The following is a 25,691-nucleotide window of genomic DNA, read 5'->3' as shown; positions in this document are numbered from 1 at the left end:
GACTTCCGCAGGCACAAGCATTCTCCACTGCAACCACTGAACATCCAAGGTATGGACATTGAGGCTGTGGACAGCTACAGGTACCTTGGTGTTCATCTGAACAATAGACTGGACTGGACTCATAACTCAGACACCCTCTACAGGAAAGGGCAGAGCAGGCTGTACCTGCTGCGGAGACTCAGGTCGTTTGGAGTGGAGGGCCCACTCCTGAAGACCTTCTATGACTCTGTTGTGGCTTCTGCTATCTTTTATGGCGTGGTCTGCTGGGGCGGCAGCTTCTCTGCTGGGGACAGGAAGAGACTGAACAGGGTGATCCGAAGGGCCAGCTCTGTTCTAGGATGCCCTCTGGACCCAGTGGAGGTGGTGAGTGACAGGAGAACGGCGGCTAAGCTGTCATCCCTGATGGACAACATCTCCCACCCCATGCAGCAGACTGTGACAGCACTGAGCAGCTCCTTCAGTGGGAGACTGCGGCACCCACGGTGTGGGACGGAGAGATTTCGCAGGTCTTTCCTCCCCACTGCTGTCAGACTCCATAATAAAGACTTTAACTGATCAAGCACACACATCCATACATATGCAATAATAGTAAGTGCAATAATCCTATCTGTCATCGTTGTATTTTTACTCAGTTGTATATAGTATTTGTATTTGTATTCTATTCTTATCTTATTGTATATTTATTTTATTTTATTCTACTGTATATAGTATTTTATTTTATTCTATTCTGTACAGTTGTGTACTGTATTTATTCTTATTGTATTCTAATTTTTGCCTCATAACTTTTGCACTGTCCACTTCCTGCTGTGACAAAACAAATTTCCCACGTGTGGGACTAATAAAGGTTATTGTTGTGATATTTTGATACCATGGTAGCATTTACAGGATATTGTTTTATAGTGATATTATACAGGAAAACTGTTACTCAATAAGGCCCATTTACTAGTTGTTTTTCTCTTTCTCTGTGACCCAAGAATTAATGTGTAAGAATCACAGGATGGTACCTCAAGGTCGAAAACACCACAGAGATCACTTCCTTACTCCCATCCTCCCTTCTTTATCTCCTAGAAAAGAGCTTGTTAAAGGCCAGGTGGTTTGTTTCAGAATTCACTAATGAAAGAACTCTGTATTCTATGTCTAGGAGTGTATTTTGCTGGAATGATCATAAATTGTAGCTGAACTGATAAACTACACAAAGGATACTTCTTTGCTCAGAAGGCAGGAAGACGTTTCCTTATTTGGTCTGTACCGGTTTGAACTGAGAATCTGCTGACACACGAACCTTTTTTTTCCTCTATATAAACTGTTGTATACTGAATAAACCTTTGAGTTGATTTTGGAAGAGCAACCTGAAGCAGTTTCTGTGTCATTTTGTTCTCCCAAGCTACTCCCGGCGCTGTAACTAACCTGCTGAACGGCATACCTGAGCTTACTTTGAATAATAAATTTTATACAGAACTCTGCTTATCGGTGCTCATGCCTTGGAGGAAACCCGATCCACGGAGAAACCCGGGACGGAGATTTCTTTCAATTATCTTATCTTATCTTATCTTATCTTATCTTATCTTATCTTATCTTATCTTATCTTATCTTATCTTAGTCAACTCTCCCTGAGACTGAGAATTGTGTCCCTGTGCTTTCAAAAACTGCTGTGTTCCAAAGCTTTCTAAACTGTGTATTTTGAGACTGTTTGCTGTGCTGCTAACTAAATTCTCTCAGAGACTGAGACTCTGCCCGCAGCCTACCCAGAGATAAGTTTGTGACCTTGTGGTCTCCTCTCTGCTTCAGCCAGAGGTCCCTGCACCGACGCCCCGTCCTGATCCGGCCAAGGGGCAAGGGGGCCTCCAGACCTGTCTCCCTAGGGCAGTGGTTCCCAAAACCTTTTTTTGCTTGGCCCCCCTTTGTTTTAAATTTCATTATAAGAAGCGTTTGTGAACTAAAATTCAATAATGTGGGATATTGTTTTTCCATGATTTGGACAGCCCAGCGCGTGCTGTCGGGAATACCTACCTTCGCACCACCATTGTGCAGGTGAAGCCAAAGGCAAGATAAGGGTCGTCATATTTTCTAGTCTTTGGCTTGGAAGGAAGTTGGTTTGGAAGCATATTTGGCATATTTGGAAACAGAGATATACAGTTACAATTGTGTCATTAACTGCATTGCTAAGTTTCTTCAGTTATCTGCGTGAACATAAGAAATAATCAAAAATGCTTTTTCCTTCATGCACACTTGCACGCTACATACAGTGTGTCATGAGCTGAAATCAGACACCACAGCACCCCTACCAAATGCAAGGAGAAAAAAAGAAAAGAGTGTGTTTTTGTGCCGGGAGTCTGCAGCTCCCATGCAGCTCTGTTTTTTAGCTCTCTCTTTTTTTTCTTTTTTCTTTTCTTTTCTTTCTTTTCTTTCTTTTTTTTTGCCGTTTGCCACAACATGAAGACTTTTGTTGAATAGTTTATTAAATCCTACAAAAATCCTTTAAATTTTGAGTGACGATGATCACTAACACGTGTAAAAGACATGTATTATCATATTATATATAATATAAAAGAATAAATATTAATCTTGTTTGGGTTTTTTTTTTTAACATGAAATCTGCATGAATGGATTCAAAGATTAAATCTATGGCTCTCTCTTTCAGTTCTTCCTTCCATGCGCTTACGTTTTCAATCAGAAGGCTATTCTCTAACTCTTTTCCCCTTGTTGACAGAATTTTATTACATATATGCAGAATTCCGTTAAATTCCCTCTTCAGCCATTTATTGCGCCTCCAAGTGAAGCCTGTCTGCGTGTCAGTAGTCACGCAGGCAAAAACCCCAATCTTAGACCGGTTCGTGTTGTAATCTCGCGTTATGTAGCGAGACTTCGGGTGTACCGGGCTCAGCAGACAAATGTCTTGCTCTTTTTAATGGGCGGTAAGTTGCCGGGTGCCTAGATATTGAAATAAAAACTAAAAGGGGACTTCAGAATGGAACCGTATTGTTTGTAATAGGAGGAAGTCGAACATACGCTGCTGTGGAGACATTTTAATAGACGCTTAGAGAGCAGACAGCAGAATTCTCATCATATCGACGCGTCTCGTTTCGCCGGCATCTTTCACTCGCTAACGTTGAAAATAGCTAGCTGAGCTGATGGACTCAAGTGGAATTTGTGCTTGTGTGTGAGCTTCACGGTTGTGTTAGTGGTGAAAAGTGTGCGTTGTACGCCAAGTGAAAGCCGTCGACTTTAATAGAGGCACGTGGTGACGTAGTAGTCAGGACTCGCGATATAAAGGCGATTCAGCCTTAGGTTAGTACAGGGTCAAGCTGTTCGGGAGAGGCGGACACATGATGCACCAGCAGGACTCGTTGATGCCCTCTTTGCTCAGTGGTGTATTCTGCCAGTGTCGGTCGACAGACACACATCCAGGGGCCGACCCTGGTGGTGGAGGCAGGGTTCCCCCCTCCGTCCCTCCCTCGGATGCATCACCATCTAAACCAGTAACCCAACAGTCAGCCTCCGGCGTGTGGCACACCGACGAAGGAGAGCATCCATGTGACATATGTGGGGGTTCGGAGCAGGAGCACAGACTCAAAGTGCTCTTCCAGGTCCTGGATGTGAACGGGGATGGAGGCATCTGTGTGAACGACTTGACAATTGGGCTGAAGAAGTTAGGAGTACATCGCACTGAACATGAGCTCATGGTAAGTGGACACAGCTCGGATGCTCCGTTGCATGATATATAGTGTCTTCACTTCCCTTTTTGTGTGTAATAACAGAATTTCAAAGCATTTCCCACGGAAAGACACCACATTCATTGTAAATTTTTCATTTAAGAAGAGTGAACATGAATGCAGGGTGAGACAATGAAATGGAACTGGTGCTCAGAGTTATTTAAATAGGAGAGTAGGTAAGGGAGTCAGATGACACCAGGGCATGGCTTGAAACAACTGGAAAAAAGTACAAATGCACTGAACAAGCTTTGGGGTAAATACAGACTGACATGTCATTTAGTAACAAAGGATTTAGTTACTTGTACACCAAAAAACATTAAGATATATCAACTGAGATAATAGTGATAGCACTGTCAATAAGCAATGCCATGTTAAAGGGTGTTAAATGGTACAGTGCATATTTTATATTTAAAATATCTCATACATAAGAAGTGCCAAAATACTAGGGATCTGCACAACTAGTTGACCAACCAAGTAATCGTTGCTATTGTCACTAATTGCTACCAGATGTACTAGTCGTTTAGTCTTAATTGTTTTACATTTGAATTGATACCCATGGCAGGTGTTGTGCCAAAAAGTGATTTCCAGTATTTGCCAAAAAATGACTGCTGGAACTTAAGCTATTATAAAATAGGTCAATCATAGTTTAACAAAGAATATCAAGTCGTTTAGAGCCAGAAAGTGCATTCCTATCACAAAGTAGCTGCTGCCATCAGTTTTTGGCAAAGTTACTTTTTTTATCAAGTAAATAAAGGCTATATAAGTGTCACTGACATTAGTGAACAGAGATTCTAACAGAGATCTTTAACAGAGATTTAGCAAAGTGGCCTCTTTGCTAAATTGTAACAAATATAACATCACAGTTCTATAAACTTACTTGAAGTGACCAAAAAAGACCAGATTAATGACAGTATGGGTTCAAATACACAGTCATAAAGATACTTCAAAAAGAGGTAATTTCATTATTAAATATATATAACCCCTTCATAAATTTACTGTACAATATAAAGCGCCTTGAGGCAACTGTTGTTGTGCTTTGGCGCTATATAAATAAAATTGAATTGAATAAATCCTATTCACTACAGTCTATTTACTACTGTAAGTAAAGATATTAGATGTTAAAAAAAACCCCAAAAAACCCCCACCTAAAAACAATGGAAATCACTTGCGTCTTAATGTTATGCAGGCATCTGCCACCAGATGCAACTACATTGGTGAGAAACACATTAAATCTATTAATCTGGGCTTGATCTTTTTGTTAACATTATTATTGTTGGGGTTTTAAGGCGAAAAATGAGATCACAGATACACGTGGTGGAAATGAGCTTTCACTGAAAGGTGGATAGTGTTACCCTTAGCAATAGGATGGGGAATTTAGTCAGGGGATCATAGTACAGCTGCTGATTTTCCACATCAAAAGGAGCCAGCTGAGGCGGGCACCTCCTGAGTAAGGTGTTCCAACCAGGCATGTTCTACCAGCAGAAAGTGCTGGGGCAGACCCGGGACCAGCTTTGAATAACTTTTCCCTGGATGAGCTGGAGGAGGTGGTACATATTTCAGTCGCAGTTTCTGAGTTTTTCGGATGTTAATTTGTCACATTTCAATAATATGTGAACATCTTACGTAGTAACATGTTTTCATATCATATTTAACATCGGTTTATTTTAAGTGTTTTTCTTCTTCGTTGTCTGGAGTATAACATGCAATGTTCACAATGCATAATGCCAGGTGCTGCACAGTTAAGCTGGAGGATTTATTATTGAAGAATGTGATTAGTGGTTTAAAATGCCTTTGTTTAATGAGTTCTTGCATTAAACGGTTCTCAAATTTAACTTGATATTAAGTGTTTCTTAGTTTTAGACTAGTCGGTAGTTTGTATTTGGGGGGGTTGCGCTTGGAGGACTTAGAAATTAGTTGCCTTGAACATCCCAACTAAATACAATTAGAGTACATGCTTAACGGAGTGCAGCTTTGTTATTTAAAAAGAAAAGATTTCCAGACAAGGTAAAAATGCCCCCAAGACCAGTACCGCAGGAACTTTGACAACAGCTTGAGATGCAGAGGGAAATTGGGGATGAGACTGTGTGAGTCTAAAAGAGAGACACAAGACTGAAAGAATCCCAAAGAGAAGTCTCTGGGAGATGAAGTTGGTACATCAATGCCCCGAAAGAACCAACTGACAGCTGAAACAGGAAACATATGATTCAACTGTGTTGTTGTCTAGAAACGTGCACAGTTGAGGTTCACAACCGTTTCACTTGTGTGTTAGTTGGTGAATCCTTGCTGATTGTAATGGTAAAGATATAGCTATGTATTTGTTCTTGTTTTTCTTGGAATACAGATAGCTTGGCTGTGTGCTACTAGGATAAATTCATTTTGTTGGCCTGCTGGGTTGAATGAAGGGGTTATGCTGTGTATAACTTGCAGTGGGGGAAAAAAACCCATTTCAACCTTCGTGAGGTAAATTCCACAAAATTTATACATTTGTAAAAAATGAAAATGTAACTGGTAATTCTATACCTTGTGTTTTGGGTCCCGGTGACCAATGAGATTCCTTTCCTAGTTCAGTTTGATACATGTTTCTGTACCTGAGTGACACAAGTTGATGTTATGGTTTTTTGAGTGAGAGGAGAGTTGCAAATGATGGCAAAGCTTTGTTGAACACAAGCATCTTGTTAAAAATTTTGTTTGGAAATCTGTCTTAATAATTGAGGTACCACTCTATGTTACCATATTTATGTTTTTTCAAATATTTATGAATTGATTCTTCTCAGTGTGACACACAAATTTTTCTCACTGTTTGCTAATAATAGTCTCTTAATACCAGATAACAGTGTCCTCCTAATACCATGTAACATGCTGTTCAAGATGGGATTCACCTTCAACAGCTAAATGAGAATGAAATTTCAATGTTTCTGAAGATAATAGTGAAATCCTATACCCCTTTGACAGCAGGAACCTTTCTTTAAGCAGATTAAAGTCGAGTGTTTTTACTGGAGTATTCTGTATAGTTTATTGCAATGAACATCTAGTTTGTAAATAGTGACCCTGTGCCTGGAAAGCCTACAGACAAAGACAGAACATTTTTGACTAACCATTAGAAGGTGTGACAGAAATTCTCTGTGACCAAACACTGTTGTGCCAGATGTCATGTCAGCATAAGTCACATATTTAACCAAGTCCTTTTGACTGAAAAGAATTATAAACACTGCATGGATCAACAAATCCAACCTGATGTGTTTGACACAGAAAAATTCTGCACTATATATTTTGTACCCAAGTTGTTTGACATATTTAACAAAAAATACATTAACTCTGGTGCACTGAAAACATTCAAGTTTATTGAAATAGTCCCAAATCACCACAACAGTTGCCTCAAGGTACTTTATAATCAAAGTATAGACCCTACAGTATTTGGGATAAAATCCTACAATAAGGCAATCCACTATTAAAACACTTGTGGGAAGAAAAAACTCCCTTCTAACAGGAAGAAACCTCCAGCAAAACCAGCCTCAGGGAGGGGGCAACTGTCCGCTGCAGCTGGTTGGGATTGAGAGAAAAGAAAAAAGAGCATATTGGGATTGGACAGAACACACACTATGGGGAAGAGACTGCACAAATCAGGCCTTTATGGTCAAATAACTGCTAAGAAACCAATACTAAGGAAAATCAGCAAGCAGAAGAGATTTGTTTAGGCCAGGAAACACAAGGAATGGACATTAGACCAGTGAATATCTGTGCTTTGGTCTGAGGAGTCCAGATTTGAGATCTTTGGTTCCACCCTCCGTGTCTTTGTGTGATGCAGAAGAGGTGAATGGATGGTCTTTACATGCATGGTTCCAACTGTGAAGCATGGAGAAGGAGGTGTGATGGTGTGGGGGTGCTTTAGTGGTGACACTGTTGGGGATTTATTCAAAATTGAAGGCACACTGAACCAGCATGGCTACCACAGCATCCTGCATGCGACATGCCATCCCATCCAGTTTGTGTACTTGGACCATCATTTGTTCTTCAACAGGACAATGACGCCAAACACACCTCTGGGCTGTGTAAGGGCTATTTGACCAAGAAGGAGAGTAATGCTGTGCCAGGTGGCCTGGCCTCCACAGTCCCCTGACCTAAACACAATCAAGATGGTCTAGGACAGTTGTTCACAAACTGTGGTACGCATACCACTGGTGGTACTTGGGCTCCTTCTAGTGGTACACAGGAAGTCTCCAGATTAAATAATGTACCGTGTTCTGGCTGAGAGATTTCTAAAAAATTAAACAGCTCTGCTATCACTTCCGGCATAAATTAAGACAGGAAACTAAACCGAAATGGCGTTTGTAAGCTGGTATATAATTATGTGCTACAGCTGTGTTAGCATAATATGGACACAGTGAAGCTGGAGGATGAACACCAACTTTTTTCCACTCGATTAAAAAAAAAGTTCAGTTTGAAAAACTGAACTTTAAATGAACAGTGGTAATAGCAACCGAGAGAGGCTGACAGTGATCACTGCCTTGTTTTAGGGGCTTGTTTGGATTAAATAGAACAAGATACAAAGCACAACACAACAGCCCTGATAAACTCAGAGTAGTTTGTTCATATGTCAACAGTTAAATACCATATTTCCCACCCGCTGGATTGTTTTAATGCAGTACAGTTGTTATTATTTCCACTTATCACGTCCTGTTTATGACAGTTAAAATAAATAACATTTATATAAGAAATAAAATTGTCTCATGTAAGCTGTATATGGTGTTAAATAGACCTATACTACTGTACTTTAATGTCGGTCATGAGCGTAGTACTTTAAGAGCCATATATTTTATGAGGTGGTACTCGTGAAAAGTTTGAGAACCACTGGTTTAGGATGAGATGAACTGGAGAGTGAAGGCAAAGGGCCACCAAGTGCTCAGCATCTCTGGGAACTCCTTCAAGACTTTTGGAAAACCATTTCAGGTGACAACCTCATTACGGTCATTGAGAGAATGCCAAGAGTGTGCAAAGCAGTAATCAAAACAAAGGGTGGCTATTTAGAAGAATCTAAAATATAATACATGTTTTGAGTTATTTCACACTTTGTTTACTACATTATTCCATATGTGTTCATTCATAGTTCTGATGCCTTCAGCGAGAATCTACAATGTCATAAAGAAAACCCATTAAATGAGAAGGTGTGTCCAAACTTTTGACTGGTCACTCGCAGGGCGTAGGTGTTGTTTGGCTGGATTTTGTTCTTTTCATTCAGCAGGATTTCCTTACCCTCTGCAGGTACTTGGTGGTTGCAGCTTTCCTAGCGGCCTCTTCGTGGATCCCATTTGCCGTGGGATTCCCAGGTACTTGTAGCCGTCCTGGATGACTGCAATGCTGCCTTCTGGTAGTGTAAGCCCCTCAGTTCTGACTAACTTCCCTCTCTTTGTTGCCATGCGACTACAATTCTCCAGTCTGAATGACATTCCAATGTTGTTGCTGTATATCCTCGTGGATCAGTGAATCGATGTTTCGTTCACACCTGGCATACAGCTTGATGTCATCCGTCACTTGGTTTTCGCTCTCTCTGCAGTAGAATATCACTTCCTGTTCCTGTCACAATACACAATGGTGTTTTTGTGTAGCTTACCTGCATAGTAATTTAATAAAGAACTTTTAGAAAACTTTTTATTTTATAGTGTAATCTTCATGTGCTTCATCTGAAGCACACTCTCCGTGTATTCACTTGCTAATTTATGGTCACAGTATTCACTCACTGTCTTTCACTGGCTTAGCTGGTAGCTGACTCGCTAGCAGCATGGCCTTTCCACCTGTCCCTCCTGCACTTTCCTGCTCATTGCGTCAGATGTTTAGTTACTCCTCGGCCTCCCTTAGCAGTATTGATACTTGTAATAAATGTAGCCTATTTGCAGCTCTGGAGGCCAGGATCACTGAATTTGAGACTCGGCTTTGCACACTTGAAAAACCTGTAGCTAGCCCAGCTAGCTGACCCCCGGTAGACTGTCACAAGCAGCCGGGGAAACAGGATGCCTGGGTGACGGTGAGGAGGAAGCGTAGTCCTAAACAGAAGCCCCAGGTACACCACCAACCTGTTCGTGTCTCTAACCGCTTTTTTCCACTTTGACAGCAGTAATGACACCCAGTTACATCAATCAGTGTTGAGTAAAATCAAAGCTGAATCGGTGTGCAACTTGGCCAAAACAATGTTGAAATCTGTAGTTTTCTCTGGTCCACTCCCCAATCGGACCAGGAGTGACATGTTTACCCGCATGTTCTTCTTAAATTGCTGGCTAGGGATGGGTGTTGATAAGATTTTCACGATTCCATTTTCGATTCTGTTTAACAATTCGATTCTTTATCGATTCTCTTATCGATTCTTTTTAAAAAGGAGAACACTAAGGTCAAGTAGCTTAGAACTTTGTTTTATATCTTCTCTTTGAACAAGATAGAAATTTAGGAGTAGCATGGCCTTACAAACCCAACAGTGAGATCTTAAGAGATCCAGCCTACGGCTCTTCAATGGGGTGTCACAAGGTCCCTGGAGGAAAAAATGGTAAATGTAAAATAATAAAATAAATATTCTTCTGTAGCAATAACAAAGTATAACATAAATTATTCAGTAGCAATTACACAAGAATATCCAGTAATGTCCCTGCCTACAATTAAACACATTCACTTACCGAAAATCGGGGCATCTGCTGCGGCAAATGGGTGCAAGCCTTTTACCACAAACTTAGTCACTGCTCGGTGACATTCGTCTATCCTGGCCTGAAAGGAGACACTACCGGTAGACTGCAGCGAGAACTGCCAACATCTGAGCCAGACTCTGTCTGTCTGTCTCATCATGGTCACCTAAATGCACAGTAATGGCAGGTTTTGTAATAAGGCAGATTGCACTAACATAATATGCACTGTTAGTTGATTATTTACCTGCCGCATTAACGGGAGAGGACGTGCAAACGTTACCGCTGCTGCTGGGTTGAGATTCACGAGTCCGGAGCGGAATTAAAAACACGACATTCATTTAAGGTCATCGCGTGTTTTGTGAGCAAATGCTTTTGCATATTCGTAGTGTTTCCTCCCTTAAATGAAATATCTACTTTGCAAGTATTGCAAGTTGCCCTGTTGTCATCCGTTCTCGTAAAGTATAATCAAACTTTTGAGTGTTTGAGGCGCTTAGGCGCCGTGTTTCCTGCCAGGTAAATGATGCTCCACAACTTGGTGACGTCATTCGAGGCGACTGGAATCGATAAGGGAATCGTTTGCAAAAATGGCAAACAATTCCAAGGAATTGAAACAGTGGGAACCCTCTTATGGGACACTCCCAATAGGGCTTAAAATCTGGGACTATGCACCATTTGCTCTTAGAACTGAAGAAGCTTCTCAGATAGAGGTGAAACATCTTCAAGAAACTTAAAGAAGTCCAGTCGCTTTTCCAAGATCCTTAGATCAGTGGAAGAAATGTTTCGTTACTCATCCAAGTGACTTATTCAGTCTCAGGTGAATGGAGATTTCCCCAACCTTATAAACAGTACATTTTCATCATTTATGAATAGCAGATGTGTTGATGCATGCTCAAAGTTGAAGCTTCAAAATGCAGAGTTCTCAAGCAGTGGGTGAAATCAAGCTAGTTGCATCTACCTTTCAAAAACAAAACCTTTTTTCCAAACAAAATGGGAAGATGTAGTAATCCTACATCTTCCCATTTTGTTGTATGACAACTGGCTCCTGAACATTGATTAGTTACAAACAACAGACACAGCTCTTTTATTGGTCAGGAGATATTTTGGAGCATTTCTGCTCTTTCCTTTTCATTTAATCTGCTTTTGCTGTTCCTGAATGTAGTGATGGAGCTCCTCTCTGCAGTTAATAGACTGTTGTGCTACCTAGCTACGTACCATTACTCAGCATATTAAATAACAGGTTAAAATATTTCAAATGAATACCTTTTTGTTTCTGTCTATATACAGGTATTTGAACTGTTGTCATAGATTTCTACAATAGTAACCAGTGGACTGGGACGATGCACGTTTCTGTGATTTTGTTTGATTGGTTGATGTTAAGATACTTATAAATTAATGCCAGTTTTATCCTTCTATAAGCATAGAGATATTTTTTCTTTTCTGGTCTAGAGAGCCATGTTGACAGTGTGGTCAGTAAGGTAGTAAGCCAGGAAACGGTTGCAAGAAAGCAGCGTTTAATGCAGAAATAGAACTACTCTGCTTTGCCACACTGTAACTCTCCAAGCAGGAGGAACTATATACGTGCTGAGAATGAAAATCTGTTTGCCTTGGATGCTTCAGAATGCTTGCTTGATGCTGACAATGCTCTTAGAATGACTCAGAGCAAGTGCAGGAGGCTAGTGTGGGAGGGAGGAAAAGGAACCGTCACTCAGCAGATTTTCTTTACAGGGAGGGAGGTGCAGCTGAAGGGAATCCTGCTGTTTAGCCAACCCTATCCCTCTAAGTTCATTGACAGTCAGTGACATCGCTTCATTTCCGTGCTGCTACTCTGTCCTCTATTGGCGGAGACCCACATTCTGTGGTGAAGCAGTCAGACCTGCTTGTATGGTCTGCAGTGATTGGCCAGGCTGGGCTGCAGTGAGGATGCAGGTTTTGGAGGCTCTCACTGCTGCATTTCCCTGGCTGATGATACTGAAGCTAGCACAGTGGCAAATCCTCACTGTGTGTTACTGATTCTATTGCATTATCAGCATCAACAGAAAAGATTTTTTGTCTGCATCTAACGATTTGATGATCCGTGAAGTAACTGCGCCTCAGAAGCAGTGTGGTAAGAGTTAGATGGGAGAACTTGGTTTTGTACTGCTGTAGCTTATGCTGTGATCCTGAGCCTGGACATTTTAATAAGGAAAAAGATGCACTTAGAATATGAGGCACTGAGTCTGAGAAGTGAGTGAAATCCTTTCTGCAGCCCCATGCTGTCTTTAGCTAGCCTTTCCACACTTGTAATACTAGTTCACCTCTCTGCATTTTGCAAGACCTATACTGTTGCCGTTGCTTTTGGTCTGAGTGCAGTCACCCAAATAGTGTGGGAGAGCCAGTTTGAGGATGCTGCTGGACATACTGAGCTTTCTATACCAGAGACTTTTTGGCAGGACACAATGTAAGCCTGCTGAAACCCAGCTGCCAGGAGAGAAACAGTCTGAGACTGCAAACAACTGCAGAGAGCTACAGGCAAGTCTTCAGGAAAGCACTAAAGAGTCCTCTAATGGTAAAGAAATCAGCAGGAATAATGTTACTCCAAAGAAGACCATGGTATTAATCATGATGGCACCACCTACAGATCTTCAACAGGTAGGATAAAGCTGGTAGAATAAGGTCTGTTTTCTAGACCTGTATAGCCCTTAGTGAGAGTTACTTCACTGTTCAACTTTCTAATAATATTAAATAGAGACCTTCAAGACTGAAAAATAAACCCACTGTAGTCCCCCAAAATGCAGTTTCTCTTAAGAACACTTGGGCTGACTACCAACCATGATTTTGGTGTGCGTGTGTGTGGGTGTGTGTTAGTTAGTTTTTCTTTCTAAACAACTATAATGAGGGTGGATTTGTTTGAATCACAAATTTATACTTAGAACTTATATCACTATGACAAATATTATGCTTCTTTGTGGTAAAAACCAACCATGAGGTCTGTGCTTCAGTTTTGATGATTGAAATTCTTGCATTGTAATAGTCTGTTACTTGATACACTAGTAGGTATCAGAGTCTGCAATAGCAGAAAAGTACAGTTAGATGGATGCAGTTTAGAAATAAAGTCATTCTTATATGATCTTAAAAAAAATTTTTTTATTGTAAGGTAGACCCTACAATAATACATACAGAGAAAAATGTTGGCAACAGTGGGAAGGAACAACTCCCTTTTAACAGGAAAAAACCTCCGGTAAGTATGATTCAATGCAGAGGGGTCTATTAACACACAGTGAGTGAAACAGGTGACTGAAGAAGAAATACATCAGTGTGCATCATGGGAATCCCCCATTGCAGCGTAACTAAGGCAGGATTCAGGGACACCTGATCCAACCCTAACTATATGCTTTAGCAAAAAGGAAAGTTTTAAGCCTAATCTTACAAGTAGAGATAGTGTCTGTTTCCCGAATCCAAACTGGAAGCTGGTTTCATAGAAGAGGGGCCTGAAATCATTCTACTTGTAAATACTCTAGGAACAACAAGTAAGCCTGCAGTGCGAGAGTGAAGTGCTCTAATGGGCTGATATGGTACTATAAGGTCATTAAGATAAGATGGGGCCTGATTATTCAAGACCTTGTATGTGAGGAGCAGGTTTTTGAAATCAATTCTGGATTTAACAGGGAGCCAATGAAGGGAAGCCAATATAGGAGAAATATGCTCTCTCTTTCTAGTCCATGTCAGTACTCTTGCTGCAGCATTTTGGATTAACTGAAGGCTTCAGGGAGTTTTTAGGACATCCGGATAATAATGAATTACACTGGTCCAGCCTAGAAGTAATAAATGCATGAACTAGTTTTTCAACATCACTCTAAGACAGGATATCTATGAATCATTCAAGCATTAAATCATTAACACAATTGACTGGAGTTGGTTTAGAAAGTTTAATATGTAACAATGACCTCTGCCAATCAACAGTGCCAATGGAAAAGTGAAGATAGGAGTGCAGGCAGGGTGGAGTGGGTGGAGGCAAGTGTCACAGCTGACTTTTGACACAAGAATAGCAGCAAGAGTGCACAGTGAAGATTTCGTCAAAACAAAAGTGAAATCCAGGAAGGAGCAGGTGTACATATGAATCCTTATTCACCAGGTGTGTGATGGCCATATGAACCATTGTTAATGAAGGGTACCGTCTGTGGACCAGAACACAATGATGCTATCTGCAAGAGGCGCATAAATCTGCCTCACAGAGGCAGCATCACTTTGTGTGGTTTTCTGTGATGGTTTGTGATATTTTAACAGGGCCTACCATTGCTTTCAGCTCAGATGGAGCTATTATGGTTGCTGCGTCATCATCCAGCACTGGTGAATTACACCCCCATTGGGCTGTTAATTTCCCACTTCTTGTCTTAAAAGACCTCATACTACCATATCACCCCAGTAGAGCACTTTGTTCTCAGACTGCTGGCTTACTTGTAGTTCCTTGGATATTTAAAAGTAGAATGGGAGGCAGAGCCTTCAGGTTTTAGACTCCTCTTCTTCCCCTTGCCTCCAACCGGTTACAGCAGATGACTTCCCCTCCCTGAGGTTTTCGTTCCTGTTAAAAGGGAGTTTTTCCTTTATTTTTCCAATATGAAGTACCTTGATGATTTAGCCTACTGTAATTGTCACCATAAGTATATGGATATCACTTTAAATAAAAAAATTTGTCTCTTTTCCTTTTTCTGTAGGTCAGGGTATAATAAGTTCTTTTTTATAGTCCTCTATAAAGTTTCATTTCAGTATGTCGAAATCTCTGATGATAATGTAATTTTCAGTAAAAGGAGATACCCTGGTCAAATTGCTCTTCTGTGTCATAGCATGATCTCAACAAGATGTTTTTGCTGATTTAAAAAAAAAAAATCTAACTTCATTTCGTTGTTTCACTTCATTCTTAGCATATTAAAACTTCATGATGGTTCAAGTAGACAGTTTCAGTATATCTTTTTGTGTGATGGTTGACCCCCCTTTCCTAATAGGAGGTGTCATCCATTCTTGTACCCATTATCTGACAGTAGATGGCATTTAATTGTGTTTCGGTTAAAACTGTTTCCTTGCAACCTTTTCAGTTGACCTGACAAGCTTTGGTAGCACTAAGCACCCTGGATAGTCTTAAATATATAGTAACCTGAGATGTGTGGTGGTTGTAAAATACACTACACTCCAAATCAAGTCAACAAAGCACAGATGGTACGAGGTAGGGGATTGTACACCCTAACCTCGACTGCTGTTTGTCAAATCACTCTTTCCACACAGATAATGCTATACTATTAGAGTGTGTCATTACTTAAATGAGCTGGCATCTAAATGATTTCTCTTTGTTCACAGAAAATAGTGAAAGCCGGAGACAAAGACCTGGATGGACAGTTAGACTTTGAGGAATTTGTCCATTATCTCAGAGACCATGAGAAGAAACTCCGACTGGTCTTCAAGAGTTTGGACAGGAAGAATGATGGTAAGGCAGTTTGTTAGAAATAGAATGCCTTTTATTGTCACTATACACATGTACAATGAGATACAGAGCATCTCCTACTTAGTGCAGACATGTGGGAAACGAAAGGGGACGAGGTGCACAGTTCTGCAGTGCCATATACATATGAACAGTATTCAAAAAATATCAAATATACAAATCGGGGGGAATTTAATTGTGTTGTCTGTTTACAGTGTGGGTTATTGCATGTAATTGTAATGGTAGTTGTGTAGTCTGTGTATAGAGGGAAGTTCTTAGATTGGGGGGTGGAACTGTGTTGTCAGTACATGTGAGTGTTCAGGGTGGTTATGGCTTTTGGGAAGAAACTATTCTTGAGTTAAAAGTTAAAGCAGAGTTTGAAGCATTTTCTGAGCAGTGCCAACAGTTCCTTCTGTGGTCATAGTTCGTAAGTATTGGATTCTTAAACCAGAGTGCTGAGCCCATGCTTGTTTTTGAATAACTGATAGGAACAGATGGTTTCTTTTAGACTTGATCTTAATCCTAAAGAAATGCAGAAGACATAGGATTGTGAATGAATTTGAATTGATTTTAATGTCTGTGAGAAATCGTTGCAGTAGCCATGGCTAATAACTTCTTGTGTTGCAGGTCGAATTGACTCACAAGAAATCATGCAGTCTCTGCGTGACCTGGGAGTGAACATCTCTGAGGAACAGGCAGAGAAGATTCTTAGAAGGTTAGATAATGCTGTCATCCACTGAACACATATCTATCAAAATGGTTAGGCAGCATCATTTTTTTGGGGTGTCACATTTGTGGTAATAAAGTTAGCGGCACTGTTTTCTTTAGCCTCTTTGACACGTGCACGTCTTGGATTAACTGGGTCAGTAAATGGAAATTTAACTTTTCATCATCACATCTGAAGCATCCCATTTCTGTCAAGAAAAGTACAGACAGAGATCTGCACATTTTTGTGTCCAGTCCAATTCCTGCAGTGTTGGGTATTTCAGGAGGTTACTGTCAGTGCACACCTGGGACATCAGCCTCTCCTTTACTGATAATTTCAATCTCTTCTGGGAACGCAGTCAGTTATTCAGATACAATGGCATACATCCAATTGGACTTTGAACAAAACTTTTTTCCTTCAATACTTCTGGTATTATCTACTCATGCATTCCTGTCCTTTGAACTACTCACAGTTTACAGTTGCTAATATATCACTATATAACTTTCCCAAACCGCTCTCTCATAATACAATAAAAATTAACAAGAGACCAGTCACCTACAAACCAGCAAGCAGACCTCTAATACACACTGCTTTTGTAGACCTTATTGGAACACATCACCCATGAGGCATCCAGGAAGCATCCTTATCAGATGCCTGAACCACCTCGACTGGCTCCTTTTAATATGGAGGACTCTATCTCTAAGGGAGAGGCCAGCCACCCTTCTGGGAAATTTCATTTCAAGCTTTGCTTTTACCCTCAGCTGTCTTTACCACAATGGACCAGTACAACACTGCAGCTTGTCGATTGATGGTATGATCACCTGTCGATCTCCCTCTCCCTGTGAACAAGACCCCGAGATACTTAAACTCCTCCACTTGGGGCAACAACTCGTCCCTGAACCAAAGTGAGCACTCCACCCTTTTCTGGCTGAGGACCATGGCTTCAAACTTGGAGGTGCTGATTCTCATTCCCGTGAGGAACGAGGTCAAATTCCTTTTCCAAATGATACAGTATGACAATGTCTAAAGCGGAACAGGCAGGAAAGGGAAAAAGATGAAAGATGTAATAAAAGGACAAAGAGAAATACAACTAGAACACACAGTACAAAGAAATGCACAATATATCACCAACTGCTGCACCTGTAAGATAAACAAACATACAGCAACTGGAACACAAAAATTCTGAAGTGCACAGGAACATAAATCAACAATCTTCTTGACTTTTTCACAAAATGTACTTAAAAATGAACCCACAATAATGCCCCCCAGGAGCCAGAGGCAGATAGAGATGAATCAAGGACAACTGGGCCATCCACAGTCCCCAAAAGTACTGAAGACCTAAGGCCACAAATCTCTGCGATATCTGCGTTCCCATCCTAGCATGAGATGGAGTAAAACCCCATGTGGGGTGCCCACGGTCAAAGGGTGGGAGGGGGCAAACATTCTCTCCAGACTGATGTGTTGTGTATTTGCTTCCATATCTTGTTAACTTATGTCACTAAAGATTCACCGCTTGTGTGAGGTTTGGGATACAGCAACTAAACCATGTGAATAGGACCTCTGGACAGGCATGTAATACTATATAGCATGAATATAGTTTTCAACAGAGTTGTCTTTGCAATGGGTGCATATACTTGAGTGTGTACCAGCCATTTGGAACAACCTTTATTCTGTGTTGTGTTCTGTAGACAATTTTGTATAAGTTGTAAGTTGAGGCTTTTAGTCATTTTGAAGGTGTTTAAGCATATTTGTGTCCAGAAGTTTTGATCTGGATTGATGGAAAGATGTTCTGATTTTCATCCCTTTTTCATGCCACAATGAAAAATTTAGTTTTTTCTTTTTCAATTTACAATGTTTTTCACCCGTGAAGTGTAGTTTTGGTCTTTTGCTGCTGGTTCAGTATATTTTGGTCGGAGTGATGAAACCTGCAGTTTGAAATTCTGTGAGATGCTTTCAGCAACCGATGGCATGTCCATGTATGTGCCATGGGGTGAACGGAAAGATCCACGCTTTGTGTTTACATCTTTTTGCGGAATTTGTTTACCTGCTCTTTAATTGTTTGCTGTTTTAGCTGTTTGGTGGTTGTTGAAATGGCTTTGTGAGCTTTTAACTGAGATTCTGACTTTTCTGTGGATACCACACATGTCTATATTTAAATAACAGATCTGGTGGTACACCCCGATAAAGCAGATGTTCTCCCTCTCACCTCTAGTACCGGTGGCGTTGGGCTTCAACAAATTAATTATTTATTGCCTCTTACTTTCTGTAGTGTGAATGGCCATAAGGGGTTTTTAATCACTAGGAAAAGCTGCAAAACTTATGAAAATACAGTAAAGTCCAAAATTTCTGCTTATGCGGTTATGTGGTGAGCAGCAGATCAAACAAGTTAAGAATTATAAATGGCTTCAAGGGCACATTCGGACCTCTGAGACTCATTTAGACACATGCAGACATTTCTGCATCTCTGTCATTCAAAGAAACTTTGTAAATAGTTTATTTTATGCAATATTGAATACTGAACTGTAAATGTACAACGTTTTATTCAGTGTTTTCATAACAGCCTAATTTTATGCATTTAGTACTACTAGGGAGAACACACATGAGGTTTATGGACTGTACAACTTTTGCCCTCCACAATGGCTAAAAATAAAAACAGGTATCACTTTAGCCAGGTAGGTGGTATTGTGAGCACAAACATAACTTTGTCATTTTTAATTCCAATTTTAATCAAGTCTTGAAAAGGAAAAGTGTTGTGGTGTTGCTGTCAGATTGTCCTGTGATTGTTCTGTTTGTCACTCCCGTCTCCACTCATGTTTCTAATTTCTGCTTTATGTCAAGGTTCAGTGTGATCATGTCTGTTTCCTCTAACCTCCTCCGTGTCTGTCTTTGTCTCCTTTTCTCTGGCTGATCTCAGAATAAGGAGGGGTCATATCTGGGCCCCTATTATGTAGTAAGTAGTAGCTTCTATAGTCTGCTTGCTCAGCCAACGCTGCACAAATCACCAATGCATAGTCAGCATGTCTGAGTGCTGACTATCAGTTTTCAGCTTCAGTGTATTCCAGTGACGTAAAAATGCAACATTTAATTGTAATGATACAGGTTTAGCACAAATCGCTAAAGAAAAGCATCCTGCTACAACAAACTGCATCTGAATCCATGGAGGCAAATGTCTAAATTACTGAGAATAAACAGTGCATGTGAGCAAACTGCTTGTGTTTCCTCCTAAAAGCATCACATCTCTTATACTCTGTCCGCTGTGTTCTCTCTTGCATGTGCAGTATGGATAAAAATGGAACAATGACCATTGACTGGAATGAGTGGCGGGACTACCACCTCCTGCATCCAGCTGATAACATCCCTGAGATTATTCTTTATTGGAAACACTCCTCGGTACACACTCCTCCTCTCCATCCTGTAGCAACACAACAATCACAAAGCAAATCACGTGATTTCCACTTGTTTTTAATTGTGTACATATTGTATGTGATGGGCATGTTGACGTTTTGATTAATTTTAAATTATTGAAAAAATAACAAAGGAATGTTCAAATGAAAAAAATTGCCAGTTTAATAATAGGATAGTTTATATATAGGATATGAGGAAAATTTAAGTAATAGAGACACTAATCCCACTTGAATAAGGGTTTTTCTCTTTTGCTTGACTGGTATTTTCTCATGGTGTTTCCCTGTCAATGCTGTAACTTATGTGTCCAGGCTAAAAACGGCTGCTTCCTCCACAGATCTTTGATGTAGGGGAGAGTCTGATGGTTCCTGATGAGTTCACAGCAGAGGAGAAGAAAATGGGTATGCTATGGCGACACCTAGTGGCTGGAGGAGGGGCTGGTGCAGTGTCTCGAACTTGCACAGCACCACTGGACCGTCTGAAAGTTCTCATGCAGGTAAAACACAACTATTGCAGTTTTCATTTTTCTCAGTTAAAGGAGAAGACGGCTAATAAGCATTTCATCGCACTCGCCCAGGTTCACTCCTCCAAGAGCAACAGTATGCGCATCGCTGGTGGCTTTTCTCAGATGATCCGAGAGGGTGGTGTAAGGTCTCTGTGGCGAGGCAACGGGATCAACGTCCTCAAAATTGCCCCTGAGTCTGCAATAAAGTTTGTGGCTTATGAACAGGTACACAAAACCAAGCGTTAATGGAATATGAAAGATAAAAATATGTAATTTGTATTTTTTTGCATAGCTCATAGCAGAGTGAATTTGTTTGGTCTGACTTTTATGTTGCTGCTAAACAACACTGACATCTGTCCATCAGATTAAGCGACTGATGGGAAGTAACCAGGAGACGTTGGGCATCACAGAGAGACTGTTGGCCGGCTCTCTGGCTGGAGCGATCGCTCAGAGCAGCATATACCCCATGGAGGTGAGAGAACAATGAACACAAAAAATAAAGCAAGACATCAGTTTAACAATAGCTGTAGCTAGGCAGCAACTTATAACTTACTGTATGCTGAAATACACTGGACTGCTCTGCCATTTCAAATTCAAATTTTATTTGTCACACACACACAACCATACACAGTATGACATGGGGGTGAAATGCTTGTAGCTGTACAATGCCCGACCATTAAATGACAGAAGAAAAGTTTTAGAAAAGTGAAAAGAACCCCGTCGGCTGCACGGCGTGGTCTGGTATCGCTGGGTTCAGCCAAGTCTCGGTGAAGCAGAGGAGGTTGCAGTCCCGAATGTCTCTCTGGAACTTGATTCTGGCTCTGAGGTCATCAAGCTTGTTCTCGATGGATTGAACATTGGCTAGCAGGATACTGGGCATGGGTGCGCGGTGTGCGCGAGCCCATAGCCTGTTCCTGATGCCGGCTCTTTTACCTCGAGGCCGTCGCTTAGGGTCGCGCCCTTTGTTCTCTCTCAGGATCTCCTTTGGCCAGGTTGGGTCCAGAGTTAAACATGGTGAAATGTTCATGTATTGCAGACCAATAGAAACCAAAGTGTCTCTACTGTAGCGGATTTGTGTGTTTTGCATGATGCCCATGCAAGATTATCGCAGATATAGCAAAAAGTGACGAAAAAGTGGAGAAGTTAGGGCAGAGCATCCAGCACGGCAGCCGACCTCACCGGCGCCATTTTGTTCTCGCCATGGAAGCTCCTGGTGCTGTTTTTGTTCTTCCAGAAGAGGTTTGGAAATGTGGTTCTTCATTCAGAGTGTTGGTGACACTCTGCAGCCACATTCTGGAACTTTACATGGTCTGACTTATTTGTTGTAGTTCCTAAACACTTCCAGGTTTCAACAATACCACTTACTCTTTGATCTAGAAGGGAAGAAATTTCAACTAACTCGTTCCAACACTGGCATCCTGTTATTTCAGTCAACTCTTTATCTTTCACAAATTCTTTGTAAAGGCAAATTGCACAGTCAGTTCCTTGGCTTTATGCATCTGCAATGGGGCTCAAAACACCTGAAATTAAAGATTACGATGTGTGGCCCAATAGTTTCATCCATATAGCGTGTCTCAGAACCTCCTTGTCTTGTGACTGATGACCTTCAGTGTGAATATGTGGTATATGGGAATGAGGTTCATAACATGAATTTGAAAAATGTTAATTTTATTTTTCCTCTGGCTTGTTATGTTATTGTAAGTACAACTGATTCCTGGGTGAGAAGTGCAGATTTTCTGTTTTTTACAAGGTGTGGCATTACTTCCTGTGCATTCAGGTCCTGAAGACACGGTTAGCCCTGAGGAAGACGGGTCAATACTCGGGCCTCCAAGATTGTGCTAAACATATCTTCCAGAGGGAAGGCGTGGCAGCTTTCTACAAGGGCTACATCCCAAACATGCTGGGCATCATTCCCTATGCTGGCATCGACCTGGCTGTGTATGAGGTTTGCTACTATTGCTGGGTGATAGTTTTTTGTTTTTTTGGGGGGGGTTTATTAGTTAAGTCTAACCTCTATGTTCACCTCTCCTATGACAGACTCTGAAGAATTCGTGGTTGCAGAACTACGCTACAGATAGTGCTGATCCAGGAGTGTTTGTGCTACTCGCTTGTGGCACTACTTCCAGCACATGTGGACAGTTGGCCAGCTACCCACTCGCTCTGGTCAGGACTCGAATGCAGGCACAAGGTCAGTCACTGGAGAGCTCAACAGCACTGCATAAGACAACAAAGATATATACACACACACACATGCACACACAACTTTGTACAGCTGTTTTGAAGAGGGTCCACATGGTTATTATACCAGGTTTAATGCTGTAAAGTTGGAGGTTTTAAAGTGAGAGTCTATGGGGATTGACAGCCTAAGGTTAAGGCCTAAGGCTGCTACAAGAACTGTTGGGTTTCTGCGATTAACGATGATTTGTGAATGATTAAAGTTTTCTTCTCATAGCGTATTATTAAAAATATTACCCCAAATCTTTTAATTTTTGTATTCATCATCCCCTCTGAATGCAATGTTTTGTTCTCCATTTGTATTTATTCAACGTAGACAACTTAACAGTCACCAAAATTTTTATCCATAGCAGAATTTTGGTGCAGTTACCACTAAATGTAGAATAAAGAATTTGTAAAAGTGCTGTAGGCACATATTCAGGATTTATTGATACAAATACTGGTTTGAGGTGTAAAGGACAAAAGTAAAAAGATGTGTTTGATGTGTTGTTTGATGGCATCATCTTCCCTTTGTTCCTACAGCTTCTCTGGGAGGAGGTCCTCAGATGAACATGACAGGACTGTTCAGACACATTATTAGGACTGAGGGAGCAATAGGACTCTACCGAGGCCTGGCACCCAACTTCATGAAGGTCATCCCATCTGTCAGCATCAGCTACGTGGTCTACGAGTACCTGAAGATCACGCTGGGAGTCCAGTCAAAGTGACCAGGGAGGCAGACAGAAGAAAATAAGTGGCCAAAGGTTTTTTTGTTTGTTTGTTTGTGGTCTGAAATGACCAGCTACAGTTCAACATATTTTAGTGCAGAAAATGAAGGACAAAGCTGAGATGTGTGATTTGAAGAGAGAAAAAACTTGACTGAAGTCATGTCTGTTAGTTGTTCTCTTAAGCTTTCTTTTAGCAGCTCGGTGGTGTTTCAGCACCTGTGAGTCTCAGTTTAACAAGTGTTTACATGACTCTGAATTACTGCTAGAACTGGAACATGTGCCTGCTGCTGAGTACTGTGAAAGGAACAGTCCTGCGTCTCTGGAAAGGAAGAATCTTGATCCTGGTGGGCTTTGCTCAGTCATGACACTATATCATCATATTGCTGTCAGCATATGATATCATACACTATCAGCTTTGTCTGTGAAGCTGTAACTGGATTTAAAACGGTAGATAAATGGTCGATTTGGCTGCATTAAAACGGAGATGATACAAACAAGAGAAACTGGTTTACTTTAAGCTAAAATCAGTATATAATGAAATAAAGGATTAACGTGATCCAAAGTGATTAGGGCCATTCTAGCAAATACTAATTACAGAACCAAGGGAAGTGTTCACTATCCCTGAGATTAAAGTAATAAGTATTAAAATAGGCTTAAAATAGTTATTATCGATGTCCTATGAAAAGTTATTGCTGCAAATCGAGGAAACCAACTCAGACAGTGAAACTGCGACTTGTGCCATTGGTTAGTGAAGTCTCATTCTGATCCCTGAGCTGAGAGTATTTTTTTTCCATTGGCATCTTGGTGTTTTGAAACTTAGAACAATCGTTATTTACAAGGTAAGGTAAACTTCATGTTGCGTTCAATATGACCTGAAGCCCATAAAGGAAAGTGTTCACTGGGGTCACATAAAAAGTGTGCTGAAGGCCGTTTTCCCAAAGACCTGTAAATAACCACAAGTCTTTGCAGCCAGAAGAATGAAGGAAAAGGCATTAAAAAGAAAGCAGGTTTAAGGCACTTTAGCACTGACTTCACTTTTCAGACCAAGAAGCTGTGTCCATATGTCACCCCCACAGTATCTTTTGTATGATTGATGTGGTTTCTTGACAACAAAGAGGGAAAAAACAGACCATAATTTGGTCTGATTATTTTTGATGTGTGTAAATTTTTTTCTTTCTTTCTTTACCACTACAATCATTGAGAATATCCAAGTTTTTTTTTTCTTGCATACTTGTCAGTCCAGGTTTTTTCCATTTAAAATCATTATCCACTGTCATTTACGTCTGCTTTTTGTTTTTTAAATGTAGAATGGCCCTAATAAGGACTCTCATATAAGTTTGCAGAGGAATTTCACAGAAAAATAGGAAAAAAAGGCAATGAAACAATAACAGAACGATCATCTAGGGACTTTTCGACACGCTGGATAAAGAGCTCTGTTACATTCAGTCTATGGTCATAAACAGTGAGATGGAATCGTTTGTTTTTTGTATTCAGTTTTGTTTTAATTTCGGCAGATACAACATGATCTGACCATAACAGACGTATTGTGCAGAATTCTGTTCTGAGAGAAAGAAGGTCACCACAGCAAACAAAACACTGCTACAGGGAGAGTCACTGACCCAAGAAATTAGCATTGTTGAGCCACAAAGTAGTAATGCCCATGCAGTGAAAAGGTTTGCACTCATAATGCAAATCCAAAACAACAGACACCTCTGCATTAGTTTTTCAAATTGAAAAATGCTTAAAGCAAAACCTTTATTGACTTCCTCTCAGCTGAAGTTGAAACTGAATGTTGTGTTATCACACTGATCTTATTTTGCTAACATGTCCCAGAGCGCTGTTTGGTTTCTCAAAAGCTTCACCTCTCAAAACTGTAATGGAAATTGATAATTATAAATGAAAGCCATGTTTCCATTTTTATATAAACACTCCATAAAATAAGTGGTACGGCGCCCAGGCGGCACTCTCCACCTGACTGATGTCTGTATTATATGATCATCTCAAGAGTGCCTTGTGTTACACGCATAAATCCACCTGAACACTATAGGATAGCATTCCTTTTTTACTTTAAATGTATTTACTACTGTATTCATTTATTTATTTTTACAGAGAAGTCAAGATGATTGACTGAAACGGTGTGAAAATGTTATTTAGTGCTTTTGCTGTTTTCACAGTACTCATGATAATGGTGGCAGAATTTTTATTTTTGGCTTTAACATACCTTCAGTTATACAGAAGCCCAAAATGTTTCAAATGTAAACAGTGAATCAAATTGGATAAATGCTAAATTGTTTAAAATATATATGTTA

The 25,691-nt window shown here is 40.5% G+C and overlaps 1 protein-coding gene across 2 annotated transcripts; it reads left to right on the top strand.

The window, feature by feature from the left end:
- The first annotated feature begins 2,852 nt into the window (after nt 1–2,852).
- On the top strand, nt 2,853–24,904 carry slc25a25b (solute carrier family 25 member 25b). 2 transcript variants are annotated; one of them, XM_085414734.1, is made up of 10 exons: nt 2,853–3,683; nt 15,707–15,833; nt 16,455–16,542; nt 19,812–19,923; nt 20,273–20,431; nt 20,513–20,665; nt 20,805–20,912; nt 22,218–22,385; nt 22,478–22,628; nt 23,198–24,904. In XM_085414734.1, the coding sequence occupies exons 1-10, from the start codon at nt 3,327–3,329 to the stop codon at nt 23,380–23,382; spliced, it is 1,608 nt and encodes a 535-aa protein (XP_085270860.1). In that variant the 5' UTR covers nt 2,853–3,326; the 3' UTR covers nt 23,383–24,904. The 2 variants fall into 2 exon arrangements, with proteins under 2 accessions (XP_085270860.1, XP_085270861.1); XM_085414735.1 differs by lacking the exon at nt 2,853–3,683 and adding an exon at nt 11,831–13,006.
- The last annotated feature ends 787 nt before the right edge of the window (nt 24,905–25,691 follow it).

Source organism: Rhamphochromis longiceps, linkage group LG7, assembly GCF_057381845.1.
Source record: "Rhamphochromis longiceps isolate RC_006_pf linkage group LG7, R_longiceps_female_GT1.1, whole genome shotgun sequence".
NCBI lineage: Eukaryota > Metazoa > Chordata > Actinopteri > Cichliformes > Cichlidae > Rhamphochromis > Rhamphochromis longiceps.
Note: the sequence above shows the minus strand (reverse complement) of the source record. Positions and strands in the feature narration are given on the sequence as shown.